The sequence below is a fragment of the Boleophthalmus pectinirostris genome, unplaced genomic scaffold (genome assembly GCF_026225935.1).
Source record: "Boleophthalmus pectinirostris isolate CB_2022bp ecotype Guang Dong unplaced genomic scaffold, ASM2622593v1 HiC_scaffold_17, whole genome shotgun sequence".
In the NCBI taxonomy this organism is placed as follows: domain Eukaryota; kingdom Metazoa; phylum Chordata; class Actinopteri; order Gobiiformes; family Gobiidae; genus Boleophthalmus; species Boleophthalmus pectinirostris.
This window is the reverse complement of record NW_026571115.1, coordinates 28,279,145-28,299,978: the sequence shown is the minus strand read 5'-3', so window position 1 is coordinate 28,299,978 and position 20,834 is coordinate 28,279,145. Positions and strand designations below refer to the sequence as shown.

The window sequence follows — 20,834 nt, the reverse complement described above, 5'->3', positions numbered from 1 at the left end:
AGTCTGGTGTAATAATACATGTGCTTCAGGGGCTTTGTGGAGTGGGTAAGACTGTTTTTAGTAGCAGGATAACTATGGCCATTGACATGTGCTAGCCTAGCACCAGCGACCTCTGCAAATCCAAGGACTGGATGGAATATTTAAAAAAGTGTCTCCACACGTCACTCTGGCTCTCACTCACTAGGAAATGAGGCCCTATGTCCAAAAAAAATGTAAAAAATGTACTGTACAACACATTCCAATATGTCCAACTTTAATAGACATTACTGTTTCTGAATACACCAATAAAATGTAAATACCAAAAACGTATGTTTGATTTATTATGGACTTATTAGTAATACGTTAAAAACTTGGACGTTTTTGATTTAGCTGGAACCAAAAATCCATACTAAGATTATGACATCAAGCCAACTCCGTTTATTTATTTTGGCTCCATCTCTTCACTTTCACAGTATGTTAACAGCTCATTTGTGGATTCTCCATCACACCAGGCCTTCGTCTTCAGAGCCAATCTTCAACTTTTGTTTTTCCATGGCGGCTTCTAGTTCAGAGGCTTTGCGCACATCCTAAATACAGATAAAACGTAATTAATTAAAAGGAACAATTAAAACTTTGGCATGCCAGTTTAAGATGTGATTAATTGAAGCAAAATTTGTCAATAGGAACACATACAGTAGCCTATATTACCGTATTTTCCGCACTATAGGGCGCACTCTTAAGCTTCCAACCCCATCATAAAACGACTGCACACCCTAGCGACCTAGACACGAATCCACTCGGGTGTCCCAGCACGACTTCAGTAAACTACAAAGCCGCACCACCCGCAGCGCACGCAAACACACACGGAGCAGACAGTGACCACGCAGCAAAAAACACCCGCAGCCACACCCATCACTCCACGCGGACAAGGAACGGAACGGAGGAATGAACCGAAAAAGCAAGTGCAATGTGCCACTTCTAGAAACAACTGAACAACTGAGTCACTGTGAACACGCCAACAATCCAGCGGTCCCAGACAGCACCCTCCCTACACGCCACAACTGAACAAAACTGAGAGTCATCGTGAACACGCCAAACAAACTCCGACTGAGCCATTTAACTGTGTTTCATTTAAAGTCCGGTGCGGTTTATTTGTGAAAAAAAGGTCACAGTGCGCCTTATAATCCAGAACGCCCTATAGTGCGGAAAATACAGTACAGATATACCTATTTAAATATTACTCTAATAATACAAGTAGATGTAACACTGTTAAATTATAACTTAAAGGTATATATGTTACCTTTATATTACACAAAATTGACTCTTGTGAGCTTTAAGCCATGTTATAATGATTTTACCTCCTAAAAAACATGACTGAGAGTTGTGTTTTGTTTCATTCACACATGTTAACGTAACCCTTTATTATTAATCTGACAATATCGTATCGTGAGACTTGAATATCATTACATCCCTACTAACAAATCATTTTAAAGTCTTGTGAATTGGTTTCAAAAGTAGGTCATTTCTAAAGACTTCTAAAATGCAAATCTCTTACACAAAGGCAAGAGGCAGATATTGTTAACAGCACTTAGAATAGATTAAATTACTTCAAGCCTTTTTAGAAATATAGTAGAGTAGAAAGTACTCTCAGATGTAGTGAGTCTAAGTATAAGTACAACACAGAGATCCTGACTTGCTTGAATACAGTACTAGAGTAAATCTACTTAGTTACAGACCAACTCCAACTCAAATGATTCTAAATTATGACCATATTTTTCTCTTCATTGCTGTATGACATAGGTACATTTGCGCAAGTGGGTGCAGTGTGTAGTCAGAGATAAGTAACACCTCACCTCCAGCAGGGCCTTCTGAACCATGACCTGGCTGTAGACTCTCGCCCCCTCTTGTGGCGACACTGTGCACAGCTCCCCCTTATTCAGAGAGAACAGCTGCGCTCCGTTCAGAACGCCCAGGCTATTCACTGTCCTGGATGGAGGAGGAAACAAGGTGCAGATTGATTATTGATGCACTATTTGGTTTGTTTATTACAAGCTTTCATGTTTTGCATCAGTTCAGTGGCCGTGTCAGTAGCAGTGAGTCTACCTATGACATGGATACAGAAAATTCTATCCAAAATACAGAGACAAGAAACATTTTTATGACAAATTAAACATTGATTTAACAAAATAAATGTTTTATTTGTCTAATCATAAATATTATGTAATTTAGACAGGTGTTGGTCACTGTTAACATAAGTAATCTCTTTACCTGTGTCATATCTACTCTGTATCCAACAAGAAACACAAATTTCAAACCTCACAGGAATTATACAAAACTAGGCTATTTTTGGTAAAATAAAAAAAATAAAAAAAAATTTGATGAAATATGTTTTAGTGAAAAAGTATTTAAATCTGTTGTATGCACTTTTCCAGTTTCTGATTGGAAGAGTCAAATAAATAAACTCAAGCCAAATCAGCAGAGGTGGAGACCAATTCATGACTTGGACTCGAGTCAGACTTGAGTCACTATTTTTATGATTTGAGACTTGACTTGATAAAATGGACAAAGACTTGGGACTCGACTTGGTCTTGAAGGTCAATGACTTGGGACTTGACTCAGACTTGAGGCCTGTGACTTGAGAAGACTTGATGCTTCTCCTAAAAAAATATATGTTTTTAGAAAATACTTTTCTCTTTACAGTTGACAAATGTGGTGCTGAATTTTACAGAAACAAACTGGAACATTCCCCCTCCCACTTCTCTGTTTGGTACTTTGGATGTAACTGAAGTACTGTGATATGGTGTCCTCAAATGTACTATACATATATATATATATATATATATACAGTACAATACAGTAAAACAGAGGGAAGTACATAGAACATGATCCTTCTATCTCAGTGCAGACTACATGACAAAATAACTTAAATCTGAATTCTTTCTGTTCTGACCGTAATGATTCACACTAAGATCTTGTCAAAACATTTAAAAAAGAAAAAAAACAAAAAACATTTCTACAACTATATAAATACTTGACTTGAACTTATGGGCCAGTGACTCGAGACCCGACTTGGACTTGGCTGCCCTCCTCAAGTCCGAGTCAAGTCCCAAGTCATTGACCTTCAAGTCCAAGTCGAGTCCCAAGTCTTAGTCCATTTTATCAAGTCAAGTCCTAAAAATAGTGACTCAAGTCTGACTCGAGTCCAAGTCACGACTTGCAAGTCCCCACCTCTGGTCACAACTCACGATACTAAAATGTATGTATCGATTAGTATATGACTTTCAGTACTTTTGACGACTCTACCACTGACACCAGATGTAAACACCATTTGAATATCTGTACATCGCAGTAGCTTTGTCCACCTACTGTTCACTGAAGCCTTTACTGGAGAGCCAGGCCTTCACCTCTGGGCAGGGGAGTGATAGTTCAGAGGGGAGGAAGTGTCTGCAGCTTTACTGACCACTGGGGGACGTGTGGATCCTCTCCTACCAGCCAGTCTCTCCAGGAGCTCATCGTTCACTATTAACACTGCACAATAGATAACACATAAGAACAAGCCAGGGTATAAAAGGTCAACATAACATAAAAGATTTAAGTTAAAAGTGCACTACATAACTTCTCTGGTGGAGTGTCTGTCACATTTTTGTCTGTCTCCATGGAGATGTTACTGCTTTGGCAATAAACTTTTCTAACTAGAATTCAAAATATACTAGCATGCTCAAAATATATTGACATTTTTCCAAAGATCTGCCATGTAACTCTGGCCCTTCAACAGACATTTCAGGGCCAAGAAGGTTTTCATGGGCCCCCATCTAATCTCATCTTTTTGAACAAACTATAATGCGTAAAAAAGGAAATAGAAGAGTGTTATGTGATTGTATGTATGTTCACAAACATATAGCACAGTATTTTATATCCCAGATAAATACAGTTTGTGATCATTTTTACAAAAGTGAAAAGTTAATTTGTCAATTTTACTTCAACTTAAGATAAATCTGTGGGTCTTGCTATGAATTTTAAAAGTTAATTTGGCCTTGGCAGAGATTTCTTTGTGTATTTACACTAACATGAAAGATTCTCCAAATGACCATGATCTAACTGACAAGACACACAGTCAAGAGACTTATAACATCTGAAACGTGATATATTGCTTCAGAGAAATATTGCAATTAACAATAACATTAAATCTACTTTATGTCAATGACACAAAACAGGATAACCTTTTTATTAATATACTACAATATGATTAAAAACCTTAGCTGCAACATATAAATGACAGAATAAACCAATAATTAGCCATATAAATGATTTATTCAACTCTCTACTGCTCAAATCTTGCATTATTGCATAAAAATGACAAAAATCTCCCAACTATAGCAAGGAAAGCGATAAATATTGAGCTCCATCATATATTGTTCCAGCTTTCATATAATGAACAATAAGTCAATATAGTAATTATTGTGTCAGGCCAAGTAAAGTCACCAAATACTTGTTTAAATAGAGATTTAATAATATGCAAAAAAACATATTTTTCATATAGTCTGAAAATTTGAAAAAAATGTTTTTGTTTTTGAACTGAATTTGGAATTGGAAGAATCAGGATTGTTGCTAAGGATGGCAAGTGTAAAACAATACCTCTGTTATATTGAAAAAAAATCTAAGTAATGAATGGCACAGTGTATGTGTTAAGGTGTTAGCATCATGGTCTGTTTTTGTGCTTTCTTTGTGCTATTTTTATGCTTTTTGTATGCAGCTTGTACAGCACTTTGTAAACCTTGTTTTTAAAAGTGCTTTATAAATAATGATTAGTTATTGTTATTATTAAGGTACAAGCAAACATTTTACCCCACTATAAGATCAATGTATTCAAATACTAAACAAACCTGCATTCTTGTAATTAAGAAGCATTGCAATATGATAAATCTCCAGTAGAGGGCGTTATGCTGTTAGATTTGTGGGTTCAGTATGCGTTTGTGAATTTTCTGTTGAATTTACCTCTGCTGCTGTCTTCTGCCTGCATGGACATTGGAGTGGGCAGTACCATACTGTGAGGTCGGGCTGGTGGGTTTTCAGAGGTAGGACTATTTTCTACTGCAGTACTGGGGGCATAGGAGTAGTACTTGGAGCGGGGGACCAGGGCTGTCTAAAAAGTAAAAAATAAACAAACTTTTTAATGAACTTAAAAATAAAATACAAATCATATGTAGATCTTTTAAAATGTCATGTTATCAGATCAGAAATTCTATTTTCATTTATTAACTGACACCAGAGCAAAATACAAATGATTTTAAGTTTTAAACAAATTAGAAGCAACTGATTTTAATTTCCAGTGTAGAAATGAAATACTATTGTCTAGCCTCAAATTTGTATTTCACTTTCACAAAAAGCAAAATTTGTGATAAAGTATGTCATATATATATAGATAGATATAGATATAGGTAGACAGATATACATATACATATACATATAGACAGATAGATAGACTTTATATGGATTATATATGATTGGTTATTTGCTGAAACTTATTTAATTTTTTATATTTTATTCTATTCTTTCTAGTCTAACCCCAGTTTCTCTGTTGAAATCACATTTTATTTCTCTTCACTTTTGCCTCCAGTTGAAATGTTGAATGTATTTATTTCTTTTTATTTATTCTTTTACCTTAGTCTCCCTCCGCACCACAGTCACATCATTTTCAGTCTTGTTCAGTTCAGACAGTGGCTCCAGGATGTTATGAGGAACAAAGCCGATCTGGTCAAAGCGATTACGACACTTCCACCAGCGCTTGGATGACTCGAGTACCTGCAGGAAAAGTATTTGTAAGAAGAGAAGTGTCATAGTAGTATTTTATTTTATTTTTTTAATGGGTGTACCTCTAATGTCTCCCCCTGCAGGACAGAAAGCTCACTGCTGTTACGCGCCACAAAGTCGTAACTGCAGCAGTACAAGCGCTCCCCCTCTGGCAACCCATTTCCATCTCTGAAAAAAACAAATCAGAAGTTTTATTAGGCAGATTAAAGAGCAAAAGGAGACAAGCAGAGGAGACCAATAAGCCAGATCTGTGGAGAGGCGACCCCACTCACAGTAGGAGTCCATGTTTTGCTAGGTATTTTTGAGCTATAAAAACACCTGCAATTGAACACATGCAAAATATAATCTACATCTGAATGATGATATCATTATAATGTTGTTTTGTCATCAGAAATATTCCCGGAGTTGTTTTGTTTCATTCACACATTTAACACAAATCCTGTATAGTCCAATGAGGTTCATTTGGTCTTTTGATCATTTATATTATTGGGTAATTTTTTCAGACCAAGAGATTGTTTTCATACCTGACAGTTTTGACTGCTCAGTAGCGGTCTTCCTCAGAGTGATCACGTGATGTTGCTGTGACGTTTCCAGTCAGATGATTTATACAGGTTTTGGCGCTGTCTTCCTACTGGTGGAGGAAGGATGACAGCGCCATCTGCAGTCCAACTTCGTTTGGACAGTATCCTAGGTGTGTGAGAGTAAATAAGCCCCCTTGTCCCAGTTTATAGTCCCTTGGGCACGTTTCTAAGGAAATCGGAATTCAGTACAGTAAAGGTATGAAAACAAACTCTTGGTCTGAAAAAAATAACCTAATAATATAAATTATCAGAAGACCAAATGAACCTCATTGGACTAAACAGGATTTGTGTTAAATGTGTGAATGAAACAAAACAACTCCGGGAAAACATTACAATAATAACATAATTCAAAGGTAGATGTATATTTCACATGTGTTCAATTGCAGGTATTTTTAAAGCTCAAAAACTGTGAGTGGGGTCGCCTCTCCACAGATCTGGCTTACTGGTTTCCTCTGCTTGTTTCCAAAGAGATAAATACTAGGGATGTAACAATATCCAAATCTCGCAGTACGACATTAACATGATATGCATCTCATGGTACGATATTTAGGAGGCTGATATAACTGTAGATTGGACACTTTTTTGCTTTTAAATTACCTTGACAAGATTTTGGAGTGAATTATTTCCATCATAATCCTAAGAAAACACTGTGCCATCTTGGAATATAATATTGCAGTATAGGAAGTGCTGCTCCACTGTGTTTTTAAACTCCATACACATACATAGTCATTTGAATAATTTCAGCCAATCTCTACTGAGCAAAAGATAGAAAGTAGCTGTTAACTTGAAAACTACAGCTTCATGACAGACATAACGAGACAGACTAACAGACAGACTAATAATAAAGGATTACCCAAACAATGAGTAAGAGACTTAAACATGGCTTGACAAGAGTCAATTTTGCGTAATGTGTTGAAAATCTTCTGACTAATTTGTTAACACTGGTTCCAAAATAAGCAAACATGTTCTCTGTACAGGTTCCACTACCCTCGTGTACTGATTAATGACATGACTGGTTTACTGTAAGTTATTTCCTTGCACTCGGAAAGTCCCAGCTGAAATATTTCCTGTACTTTTAGTAGTTTTATGTAGTGTAGATGGAATTTAAACTCTTCCTATCTCTGTCCCTGTCAAGATATAAAGTAAACATGTACAAAAATCTATACACTTCAAATCTTAATAACACAATAATGATGTAAAGGTTTGCTTTGGGTTGCCAGATTCTACAACTTAGTATTTATGTCGGGAGTGTAAAAAAATATTAATGTAGGCAGCACTTAAAAAGAGCAAGGGATCATGGTCCTTGTAATTCAACAGTCTAGATTGTTGCATTAACGTGAGAGGAATGGAGTTTTAAATGTTTAATATTGTGTGTAAAGCAGAATGAGCTTCCTGGTTTGGGTTGCCAGATTTGACAGCTTACTCACAATTTTTTTTAAAGCAAATGGCCATCCCAATTTGTGCTGTGATTGATTTTTTGTACTTATTGCACTATAAAATGTAATCTTTTAGCAATTTTGGTCAAGGGTGCAAGTATAGTGCTTTTTTAATTGGATCCCCATTACTAAATTAACAACAGGTACTCTTTCTGTACACGTTAGTGCCAGATAAGACTGTCAAAAGTATCGAAAAATAGAAAGATAGTAGAGAGTGTTTTTATTAGCAGAATCAGTATTCAGTCTATTCCATAGTATCGAAATTGCAGTTTTTGCTGATTTTAAGGATGGATTCTTGCTAATTTTCCTTCCTAACTCATAAGTTTGAATTAAAGCCCTACAGTATATTACAGTAAATACATTTTTCTGTTCAAATCCCTCACGTTTGATCAGTCTCTGTGGCCAGCTCCTTGGCTCTCTGGGCCAGTAGACTCTCCATGAGCGCATCCTCCTTGTGCTGGGACTCTATGGGGTCCTCCACAGGCTGACCGGTCGAGTCAAACTCTCCAGGCTGCCACCCGTCCAGAAACTCAGGGCTGTACGGAGCAACGGACACACCCAGATGAGACCTGTCAGGGCAAAACCAGAGTCAGAAGACAAGCTAAGTTAGATTTAGACTTACTTAGACTTAGACAAACTTCATTGATTCACAAGGGAAATTTCTTGGACACAGTAGCTCACACATCACAAATAATACAATAACAAAGAGAAAATATATAAATGGTAATAATAAACTCTAAATAAGCAAAAACAGCAAGTGACTGGTCTCAAAACAAGTAAAAATAAAATAGAATTCAGTAAGGAATTAAGGAAAACAGTAATTATATGAATGACAGGATATCGGTTTATTTGTTACACAAAGGTGAGTTGTTGTACAGTTGTAGGGAGTATTATCTCTTACATAAAGGTGAGTTGATGTATGGAGTATGGTATGAATGTAGTCCTGTATCTCTCACTTTTTGAGAGCTGTAGGAGCTGGTCGAGAATGAGCTCCTTAGGTGAAAGCACAATATACACACTATTTTTAACTGTAAAGGGTTTGAAGTGTTTTTGTTATTTGTTATTGCTACAAACGTATTTAGGTAATAATAGTCTGCGGTCTGGTGCACCGTGGAGTTTAAGCTGGACTAAAAACAACAGCTGCTATGTTAAAAGTAGCAATGCATCTTAGTTAAGGCAATCTGAAACCTGAAACGAACACTTAAAGAAAGGTGGAACAGAACTTACACTGATATTTAGTTTTAGTTTTTTTTTTTGTCTTTGTGCAGTATTTTATTTACATTACCTTACTACTCTTTTTTTTGTCTACGTAAATGGGCTGTGAGCTATTGTGGTCCTATATCTCGCCTTGTGGATCGATAAAGTTTACCTAAAAGCCTAAGCACTGACCGGGCTGATGTCCAGTTGTGTCCCAGAGAAGTCCACAGCTCCCTCTCGTCTGCAGTGAGCTGGTCCTGGAGCAGAGACACGGCTCCAGTGGTCAGGGCCGGACTGACCACAGAAGCCCCCAGCTCTGGTCCAGTGGTCTTCACCATCTGTCACACAAACTCTGCTCAGTATGGCTAAGAGTATGGCTTGTGTAACTGAAATGTATTTGTAGTACCAGTCTAAGAGGTACAAATATGTGATGCAGGAGATCCGGAGCGCTGGGTTCTGATATTGTGGTCTTCAGTCGATCCTGCAGATGTAATAAAATATAAAATACAGTTGGGGAGAGGCCCACTGTACAGTGTGGTATAAAACAACATGTTACTAATGCACATTTTGTAAAATACAAATTAAATGTTTTATTTTTTTGATTTTATTTTTTTTATCATAGATATGTAAACTTAAAGTCCTAAAATAATTAAAACATTTTCACGTAGGGTGTAGTGAAATAAAGCAAAGGACCATGTTAGTGCAATATATTGTTGCATTAACTTGAGAGGAATGGGGTTTTAAATGTTCTATATATTGTGGCGCTTATATCAAAATTTGGCCAGAATGTTTCAGTCGATGATACAACTGTGAAATAAAAAAATAAATTCTAAATGCTACATTTTATGAAAAAGCACTGAAAATTTCAATGGGATAGATAATTTCCAAATAATTGCACCATGGGGACAAATACTTATTTGAAAATAACTGAATACTGTAAATTGACCCCTAAAAATTATATATTTGTTTAGTGAGCATGTACTACAGGTCTTACAAACTGATTTGTTCCATCTCAGTTCCCATTCAGTTCCAAAATCCCAAATGGGCTAAGGATGTCAGGTCATACCCACACTTAGAGAATTACAAAATGTGGTACAAATTAGACAATGAGGATTATTGGAAACAATTTCACAGTTGTATCACCAACTGAACAAATATTGCACTAATCACTATTGCTGTATAAATATATTAAATAAACAAAAATAATGCAATAAAATAATCTCACCAGTAGGCTGAAGGAGTACTTAAACTTCTGATAGATGTCCACAAATTCATCTTCTTTTGGAGGACAGGCCTTCATGGTCAACAGGTCATCTGCACAAAAAGATGTATCATTTCAGCACTGCATAAAATAAAGTATGTTTTTACTCAGGATACATTATAATGACTAAAAGCTAAAAATGATTTTTCATGTGGAGAAACTATAAATACATTTACATGTGTTGAAATCAACACCTTACCCTCCTTCTCCACCTTCTTTTTGCTCCTCCTCTTCTTCTTCCTCTGGTTGAGAACGCTTTGAGCCTCTGCTGTTTGCTGTAGCCGCAGCATGAATCGCTCAATATCGTCAAAACAGTGGTTCAGGATTTCCTATAATACAGTTCATACATTATTCATATGAACCATTATTTATTATTTATTATTTATTTCAGTAGGTTGTATTTATGACATTCTAAAATTCAGAAAAAGTTGTTAAACCTCGTTCCACAAACTTCCCACACTGAAGTCGTACTGTCATGCTTGAATAAAGGCACCACTTTTTAAAGCCATATCTATTTCATGCTGACACAGAAGAATTTTTTTTGACAGTTTTTGTTTTATTATGTGGATAGAAACAGAGATATTAACCATAAACCAGGTTAAAACTGCATTTTGACAGCAAGGAGGCACCTTATTTTTGAAGGTTTTCTGGTGTCTGCTTGTTCCCATGGAGATGTTATTATTTTGCCTGAAATGATGGATGGATGTTCCACAGTATGGCAATGTCTTAACAATGCACGGCAAAATGAATTGTCACGATATTCACAAGTTCACAAACTCACAAGAATCCATCGCGGCATTGAGGATTGATAATGTGTAGAACTCAATTCAGAGTGGCATACATACAGTCTATATATATTTACACAATTACGGGAATTTTTAAAAGTTATACAGTGCACATTTAAACTATGGGTAAAGAAAGTTGAGATGTCACATGAACCCAACCCAAACTATAAATACGTACAACTTCTTTTTCGGAGTTCACTGACGATTGTCCATTGTTGTTGGTCGATCTGGGGTCCATCTCTAGACAGCAGCACATGAGCCGTTAGACTTGTATACACAATAACACAGGAGCTGCTGATTCATGGATAACTTCTTGTTGAAAGCAGGCAGGACACATGTAATACCTTTAGCAGGGTCCGGGAATGCTGGCAGGATGCTGGGCAGGGACTGGTCATCTGGGCTCAGCATGACGCGAACCCCCGAAGGTTTCCTGGGAACCACCGGTGGAGGGACAGACATCTATACAAAATGTAAAGAGAATGTTTTAAATGTTGTCTACAAGTATATGACTAAATTTCTGGACTTGTGGGTAGTGTTGTCAAAAGTATCTAAAAATCAGATATTAATCGATACTAAAACTAGTATCGCAAGTATATTCACGGGACAGAAATGAACCTTTCCCCAATAGCTTTAGAAAGAGCACATAGATTAGTATACGCCCATGGACCACATTGAACCTACCTGGACCACTGAGAGATTACATAGATGTAAGGCCACATATAAAAGAAAGTACTATGATTTAATACTGAAAATCACATTCTATTGTCTAAATAAAGAAGAGTTGACCAGGTTTTGTATTCACCCTGTGTGTCTGTGTGTGTGTCTGTCCACCCGCGATAATTCCACCACTTATGAACCGACTGTCACCAAATTTGGTACGGGGTCAAGCTCCCATGCCCGATGTCGCAAAAAAAAAGTTTGGTGATGATCTGAGGTAATTTGAGGTCACACGGGTCAATTGAAAGGTCACGCCAATATAAAGGACAGGCAATTTCGGCAATTTCTGAACCATCTGCGGGCTAAAATATTCACCCAGTCATCACACAAGTTGGCACACACATAACCGGGATATGGGCTGGGCTCCTCATAAGCTGATTCCGTGGTGATGAACTGCCCCCATCGATGCCTCATGGGGGACCAGGTTGCTATTTCTGATTGCGCTTGTTTTTTAATATTTTCACCGTAGTATCATAATCAGTATTGAGTATCGAGTCTATTCCTTAGAATCAAAATCAAGTTTGAAATTTTTGTAATATGACAACATTATTTGTGGGTTTACAGTCTAGTCACTTGTGAATTTACAGTCTAGTCACTTGTGAATTTACATTCTAGCCACTTACTCTTCAAAATTTTAACCTCAAGACTAACCACAAGACAGTCATGTTCAAAAGTGCACTGCATAATTTGTGGTGTGCTTGTCTCCATGGAGATTTTAAAACATTGACTGGAATGTTTCACAGTACAGCCTTCAAATTATCTATCTCTCATTTATTCAGTTACATTTTTTTGTTTTGTTTCTGAAATGCTTTTAAAAACATGCATGAATTAACCCTTGTTTTATACAGTATGGCTACTAGATTTGTTACAATTGAATGTTCGCAGATCGCAATTATTAAAGTTTTAAGCCATGTTATAATGTTATTACCTCATCTCAGCTCCTTTAACCTTTAGCTCAGTAGAGATTGGCAATTCCAGAGCTGAAATTATCCAAATGATTCACGTGAAGGTGTATGGCATTTAAAAACACAGTGGAGCACTTCCTGTAATTGGTGGTTTCATCGTGCTCATGTCACACTCTCAGTTTTTTCCTTCTGATTACATTGTACTTTGCCATGAAATATCAAGAAAGTAAATTCCCAAAAATGGACCCTGATCATTTCTATTACTGACTAGACCCAAGACCCTGTTATATTACAACAAACTAGGGGTGTAAACAATAACGGAAATATCGTGATATCGTATCGTCAAAAGTCTCAAAATAATATCGTGGGCTGTCACAATATATCAAATTACAAGTTCCTTTGCTTAAATGCATGGTTTTATAGTAGCAACAGCTTATAAATATCAGGAACTACATATGCCATGATTCAGTTCAGCACAGACAACACGAAGTAATATGTATTTTACTTGAATTCTTGGGATTAATATGGAAATAATTCACACCAAAACCTTGTCCAGGTATTTTAAAAGCAAAAAAGTGTCCCATCTACAATTATATTATCCTCTTCAAAATATCATAATAAATATCGTACTGTGAGATGCTTATTGTGGTAATAACGTACGTAACAATCTGTATTAAATAATATTGGCATAGAGAATTTGAAACCCAACAATACCACATGACATCACAAGTTGTCCCGGTATGTTTGTGATGACGCAAATGCACATAACTAAATATCCTTTAAAAACCTGCTTATCCTGTGGTTTAGACTTCTACAAACATGTTGTGAAAAGCATGTGACTCTTGTATTAGTTTATCAGTTCATATTTCAGTCTTCAGTCTCAAATGTTAGTGCTCTTGGATGCGTCTAAAGGTGCATTGCGTAACTTTTCTGCTTGTCTCCATGGCGATGTGATTGCTTTGCCTCCATGGTGTGACATTAAACTTATACATCTACTCATTACATGTGTTTCTATCGCTAAAAAATACAATTATTCCTTCAGTGCATAGGGGAAACTCTCCATAGATCTGAATTGTAGTATTGTGTAGTGCTGTTAGAGGTCTACGTGGAACATTTTCAATCCCACTCCAGCGCCACCTAGTGCCTCCGCTCAATTTCATCTCTCCAGCGGCTAGGTCAGGAATTGGAATACACTAGACGGGTCACATAAACCTCGGAAGTGTGAGTTCGGGCACCAGCCAATCGGCGAAAAGCTATACATTCTGTGTTGGCAACGATTCCCAAGATCGAGGATTTAAAGCTGGAACAAAGAGAATGTTTGGTGAATTTTATCAAGGGGAAAGACGTTATTGCACTTCTTCCTACGGGATTTGGGAAAAGCTTAATATACCAGTTAGCCCCGTTAGCAGCGAATTAAATACATCATGACCAAATAGCAGCGATTGGTTAAATAAAAAAAGCACCCGCCTACCGTCAAGCGAATGAATTCTAATGCTGCGAGGTCAGACGGTTTCTACTAAATGAAACCAGCTGATGAATCAAGCTAACCTGCACCCGCAAAGAATTGTAATTTTCATTCTCGCTCTTGTCCACATCTGTGATAATTTGTCTCGCTCCTGCCTGCAAATCCTGCAAGCTGGGGACATTCGCTGGGGATGGAGAAGCAGAAAGGAATTGTCTAAAATGTGCTTGAGATTAGAACACATCCACACATTTAGGCTGCTTAAAATGTTTTTCATTCATGCCAAATAAAATGTCCAGCACAAACTATGTATGATAGGCAAACATTCATCATTTGTATATTTTACTTCACACTTATTTTTAGTTTGCAGTCCAGCTCCCGCAATGAGCTTTAGAATGTGCAGGTGCAGGGCTCGAAGTGCTGTAACTTGCTTGTCTCCTTTGTGATAGATAGGTTTAATCTATATTGTGGAACATTCCAGACAAAGCAGTAACATCTCCATGGAGACAGGCAGGTAGCAGACCCTCTACCAAAAAGGTTTTGACAGTGCAACTTTAAAATATGAATGTTGAATATAATCTGAATGTTAAAATCTCAAATTAAAAACTGCAAATCGGTATTTTTTTCCGATTAATCACTTACATTCCACACACAATTTTCTAAACTAACTTTATGATTGACAACCTTTCTGCTCTCCAGTTTGATTGTGTCATTGTTTCGATTTATGTCCCAGCATTCCACAGGCTGCGCTCAAGAATGCCAGGTATCCGGAAAGAATACGTTTTACTTTGTGCTCAGCTTGGTGACAGGTCCACGCTACAGGAAAAACCACTATCACTTAATGTGTGGTATGCGCCTGACACAATACCCCAAACCTGACTGAAACTGTGCAGGTTCCTGTGAAAGTGTCAAACTCTGTACTGATTCTCTGCAAAACTATAAACTTACAGGTCCAACATTACACAAAATTGACTCTTCTGAGATTTAATCCATGTTATAGTGTTGTGACCTCATCAAAAACACACCCAGAGTTGTGTTTTGTTTCATTCAAGCATGTTTGAGTAATTCTTTATTATTAGTCTGTCTACATCTCCAAAGCTCTAAATGGTCTGTTCCACCTTGTGATGTCATGAAGCGGTAGTTTTCAAGTTGACATCTACCTTTTAGCTTTTGTTCAGTAGAGATTGGCAGTTCCAGGGTTGACCTTCCACAGGTTTTTCTTGAAAACAGCTAAGTGCCTCTCCTCCAACGCACGTGCCCCCAGTCAGGTGTACAGAGTCTACACAGAAAAAAGGGCTGAAATTGTCCAAATGTTTCTAGTGAAGGCGTATTACCACATGACATCACAAGGTGGAACAGAGGGTTTTCCATTTAAGAGAAGAACTCAGTCTAAATCTTCAGGGTTTGTGTGTTAAATGTGTGTGAATGAAACAAAACACAGCTCCAGGTCTGTTTGTGCTGAGGAAACATTATAATATAGAACAAAAATAGGCCCTTTAACAAAATTATTTCATTTTGGCTATTGTACCTTTTAAAATAATAAACAATAAACTCCTTAGAATACACATGTGTGACCTTTAAAGTTGCACCATGTAACTGCACTGGCGTAGAGTCTGTCATCTGCTTGTAACCACAGAGATATTATTACTCTACTCAGAATGGCATTAAACCTTTCCAGCTCACATTACCAGTGGTATTATTGCTTAAAATACTTTGAAAATCTCCACAAATCTGACCTGTAACTTGGCCTGCTGCCCTACCTTCTTGCCTCACTTTCTTGACTGATAGAAACATGTATTGCCATGTCACATTATGTCAAAGCAATAACATTTCCATGGAGACAAGCAGCTGGTGTTGCCTCATCAGAAAAGCTCCACAGTGCACCTTTAACATCACATTCAAAAACATTTCAAAACTTTTGCCAACTTAGACTTGAAATAATGAAATAAAGAATAGTTAATTGCAAGTGAATATTTTTAACATGTCAACTAGAAGCATTAATATTCGAGAGAAAACTTAAATTAAACTTACATTGAACTGCTTAATCAATGCAAGAAACACAAGCATTTGTCGAGGTCTAATTTACAAGATGTCAATCAATCAATTTACAAGATATTTTGTTGTCTACAAGCAGACATTACATTACCTATATGAATCATTCAAATTATAACTGCATCCTATTACCCTATTATGCAAAATTGACTCTTGTGAGCTTTAAATTGTTATAATGTTGTTGCCTGGAGTTGTGTTTTGTCTGTGTAATCCTGCATTCCTTATTTTTTTTAATTTAGTTTTTCTCCAAAGCTCAAAATGCACTGCTCCACCTTAAGATGTCATGAAGAGCTAATTTTGAATTTAACAGCTACTTTTTACCTTTTGTTTTGTCGAGACCAGCAGTTCCTGTGACTGAAGTTATCCAAATGATTCTAGTGAAGGCGTATGGAGTTTAAAAACACAGTGGAGCACTCACTGTATTACCACATGGCATCACAAGAGCAGAGGGTTTTCTGTCTGAGAGAAAATTTGAGTGTTAAACATGCATGAATTAAATAAACCACAACTCCAGGTATGTTTGTGATGATGAAACAACATAACAGATCAGAAAATAATGTAATATGGGTCCAAAATCCCACATACACACACAAAACTCACACATATTCGATTCTAATAAATATATTCTCAACATTTAGTTCATCAGCAAAGCAAAAAAACTAACAACAGCATTTTGTTTTTTTACATTTTGAGTTTGAATCATGCCCTTCCAGAAATAATCCTCTACTTACCCTGACTTGGAAGTGATACAACAACTAGCACGGCCATGCAAAAATAACTATTCGTCAAAACTGAAAAGTACATAAGACAGTCCAGACTCATTCACATACACACGCCCATATAACCAATCCAATAACAAATATATGGCTCATACATCACTGTACCTGTGCAGGGCAGGGTGCAGATCCTACGTTTAGAAATCTTGAGTACTGCTTAGCTTATCCTGTTTACAAGAGGCCAGCCTACCTCCTACAGAGATATGCAAGAACCAGAAAAACAAGTCGGGTACTCTACGGCTGGTTCTCCTGCCCCTTTCACTATCTGATACTACAAATCCCTCCTTCCAATTCTTCACTGTGTACATCTTAAAATCATGTGTTGCTTGAGATTTTTAAAATGTGGTGTTGTTTTGAGATTTCAAATGTGATTAAAATAGAGATTTTTTTCATGGCCGATGCCGATGTTTGTAATCCAGATAAATCAGCAGCCGATAAGGTCTGCCGATATTTTTGGGTCGATATGTAGAGCTGATTTAGATCCTTTTCCCCACTTCAAAGAAATCCACAAACCTGTTTTACTACAAAGTGGATAAGAGAGCAGTTTAGTCATGTTTTACGCAGTGTCTCTTCGGATTAACGTCATTCAATAAAGTGTGATGCCTATTCTTTATTCATTACTCTGGTTCGCCCTAAATATCAGCTTCTGGAAGAGATTTAAAGATGCATACTGAAACTTTTCTGGTTTAGGGTCAGCTGCAAGGCTGGTTTTCATAATAAGTATTTTCTTGCTTTCCTTGAATGTTTCACAGCATTCAGCTTTTCTATCTCCATGGAGACAAGAACGCCACTAAGGGTGTGCAAAAATATCAGTAACTGTAAATCCGCTACAGTTTTGTTGCTTGTTCAAAGAAAGAAAACTTGTTTATGCAACACATTTGACATTTTCACTGTTGTGGTGATTAAAATGTTTGTGTTTCATATAAACTTTGCATAAGAAGTGGTTTAACAAAGACTTCACAGCCATGATTTAGTCTTTATTTTTTATTGACCCATATTAAATTAATTTGAAATATATTGTATCAAACTGAAAGATCACTGTATCGAGATATACATCGTATAGTGGCCTATGTAACGAAGTATGTATCGTATCAGCAACTTCTTAATGATACCCAAAAACTAAATACTAGATGCTAAATGCCACCAGGCCAAGTTATTGGTCAGATCTGTGGAGAGGCAAGCTCGCCCTTTTTCAGTGTATTTTTGAGCAATAAAAACACATTGAACTGAATAAATATTTGAAAGATAAAATTCAATACCATAGTGTGGAACATTTCTGGGAACCCTAATAACACAGCACAGTAATAAGCACAGTAGTAACAAAACCCCAAACAGAAAAGTTGCACAGTGCACCTTTAAGGCCGATTTGCTAAAAAGTGCAAGTATCGGCCCAATTGAAAAAACTAAAACGTGGCTGTTTGCTGCAGGCGTTCCAATCAGTAAGAACAGTCAAATGGGGCTCTTGGAAAAAGGATCACAACTTTAGACAGAATAAAATCCAGGCACTCCATGCAATGTTGCATGAGGAAAATATAAATATATCAAATGTAAACAATATAAAATAATATAAAATATATATCGGACCAATATATTGACCAACAAATTGCACAATTTAGGACAAAAAAATTGTAATTTAAATTTAATTAAATTTAATTGCATTTTTTTTTAGAATTTCCAATTAGCAATTTATATTTTCAAATCAGGATTCAGTTCACATGATATGAAGTACTAAATTAATACAAGAATACCATGCATTTCTGAACATCTTTGCAGAGGTTTAAACAAAAACAGGATATTTTTGGACTGTTTAAATAATACAGTATTTGTGATTTTATAATTGTGGCCATTCAGTATTTCAAATTCGATTCAAAATTCAAATTAAACCGTAATGAATTGAGCAGTCAACAAAATGCCACTGTTGCTATAAAAGGTAAAAGCTATTGTAATGCTAATGTGAAGGTGAGCAAATGGACTTTAAAAACACTGAAGAGCACTTCCTAGGTGATAGTTCTGTTACTATAAATATTTTTTTAAATACATGACAGATGGAACAATCATTTTTGAGAGTCAGTATTTATTGTGGATGCTTTTTCTTTGTACTAGTGAGGAACTTTCTGTAATTTGTTGTACTTTTCTGAAGATTTCAGTTGAAGAAGACTGAATAAATAACTTGACTCATTAAGTGTTTGATTGATTTATTGCAGCTCATTTACAATACTGTACATAAAGAATAATTTTTTTAGGGGTAAAATCATGTGGTGTGTCAGTGTCATAATGGCATTCAGTATTATTGTTTATTGTCGTCATATTTTCTTCACCAATATATCATACTTCAAAATTTGTTATCGTGAGAGGCCTACTGGCTGATGGATTACCCTTCATGACATCATTATATCAAGTAGCACAGAGCATTGAACTATTTAGAAGAAAATATACTGCCGGTATGTTCTTGATCATTATAATGCTTAAAATTTATACAACAAAATCTGTTTATAAAATGGGCCCTTTAAACTTGCCTGCTTCCTGTGACATATGTTTTGATGAGTGCCTCTGGAGACACTCAGAGACACATGCCTTTGCTGTAAAGTAATGTATGTTATCTTTAAGTAAGTGTACAGCCCCACAGGCACACGGAAAAGCAAGTTTGGCTTTTCTTACTGAGCTAGAAATGCCTTAATGGAAACTTAAATGTATTTGATTGTTAAGACATTTTAAAGGTGCACTTTTGTAACACTTCTGGTAGATGGTACAGTGCCCGCCGCTCTCTCAGGGCAAATCTGTGGATAAAAACACCTGTAATTGCTAAGTGCATATAATCAGCTTTTTATCCATCCATTTTCTTCTGCTTATCTGAGGATGAGTCGTGGGGGCAGCAGTGTAAACAGGGACTCCTAGACTTTCGTTTCCCCAGACACTTCCTCCAAGTGAGAATCCAAGGCGTTCCCAGGCCAGCTGAGAGACAAAGTCCTTCCAGCCTGTAGTATTCCCCAGGTTCTCCTCCCATTGGGACATGAACACCTCCCCAGGAAGGAGCCCAGGAGGCATCCAGCACAGATGCCCAAGCCTCAGCTGCTCCTCTTGTATGGAGGAGCAGTGGCTCTACTCCGAGCTCCTCCCATGTGACTAAGCTCCTCACCCTATCTCTAAGGGAACGCCCAGTCATCCTGCAGAGGAAACTAATTTCAACAGCTTGTATTCATGATCTTGTCCTTTCAGTTATTACCCAAAGCTCACATGACCATAGGTTAGAGTAGGAACAAAGATCTAAACCAGGACTAAACCAAGACCACACCAGGGACCATAGATGAGAGTAGGAACGTAGATTGATTGGTAAATGGAGAGCTTTGCCTTTTGCCTCAGCTACTTCTTCACCACAATGCTCCAATACAGAAACCGCATCACTGTATATGCTGCACCGATCCATCTGTCATTCTCACACTCCATCCTTCCTTCGCTCGAGAACAAGACCTCGAGAGGAAGGAACTCTCCACCCACCCTCTTTTTATTTCCATTTTTGTTAATTTACAGTCACAATTTTAAGACATGCACATTTTCTTCATACGATTATATTTGACATGATTGTGAATAAATATGCAAAATATTAAATGCAATAAACTAAATGTGACTTTTTCCAGTTTGCACATCTATTAACGATAATCTACGGGCCTTCTTTATAGAGCAACACAAATAAACTTGCCAAGAGGATACGAATTCAACGTGCGTAAAATGGATCGGGTCATATTACCGTAACTGAACAGCCGCTGGAAGACGCATTTTTGCAAAGAGGTGAATAGCGCCATCTGCTGGTTACAGACTAGTCGCACCATTGCATTCAATCTTTCCTGTTGACATTAGACGCGCGCGACAGCTCA

The 20,834-nt window shown here is 37.0% G+C and overlaps 1 protein-coding gene across 1 annotated transcript; it reads right to left on the bottom strand.

The window, feature by feature from the left end:
* Positions 1–334: 334 nt before the first annotated feature.
* On the bottom strand, positions 335–16,985 carry eps8l1a (eps8 like 1a). The gene is given in 15 exon segments (XM_020922686.2): positions 335–566; positions 1,833–1,965; positions 3,346–3,391; positions 3,394–3,507; positions 4,975–5,122; positions 5,641–5,781; positions 5,853–5,958; positions 8,191–8,376; positions 9,197–9,342; positions 9,411–9,485; positions 10,230–10,318; positions 10,465–10,594; positions 11,229–11,290; positions 11,395–11,509; positions 16,918–16,985. Coding segments are annotated over 14 exon segments (1,575 nt in total). The 5' UTR covers positions 16,918–16,985; the 3' UTR covers positions 335–482.
* Positions 16,986–20,834: the final 3,849 nt, after the last annotated feature.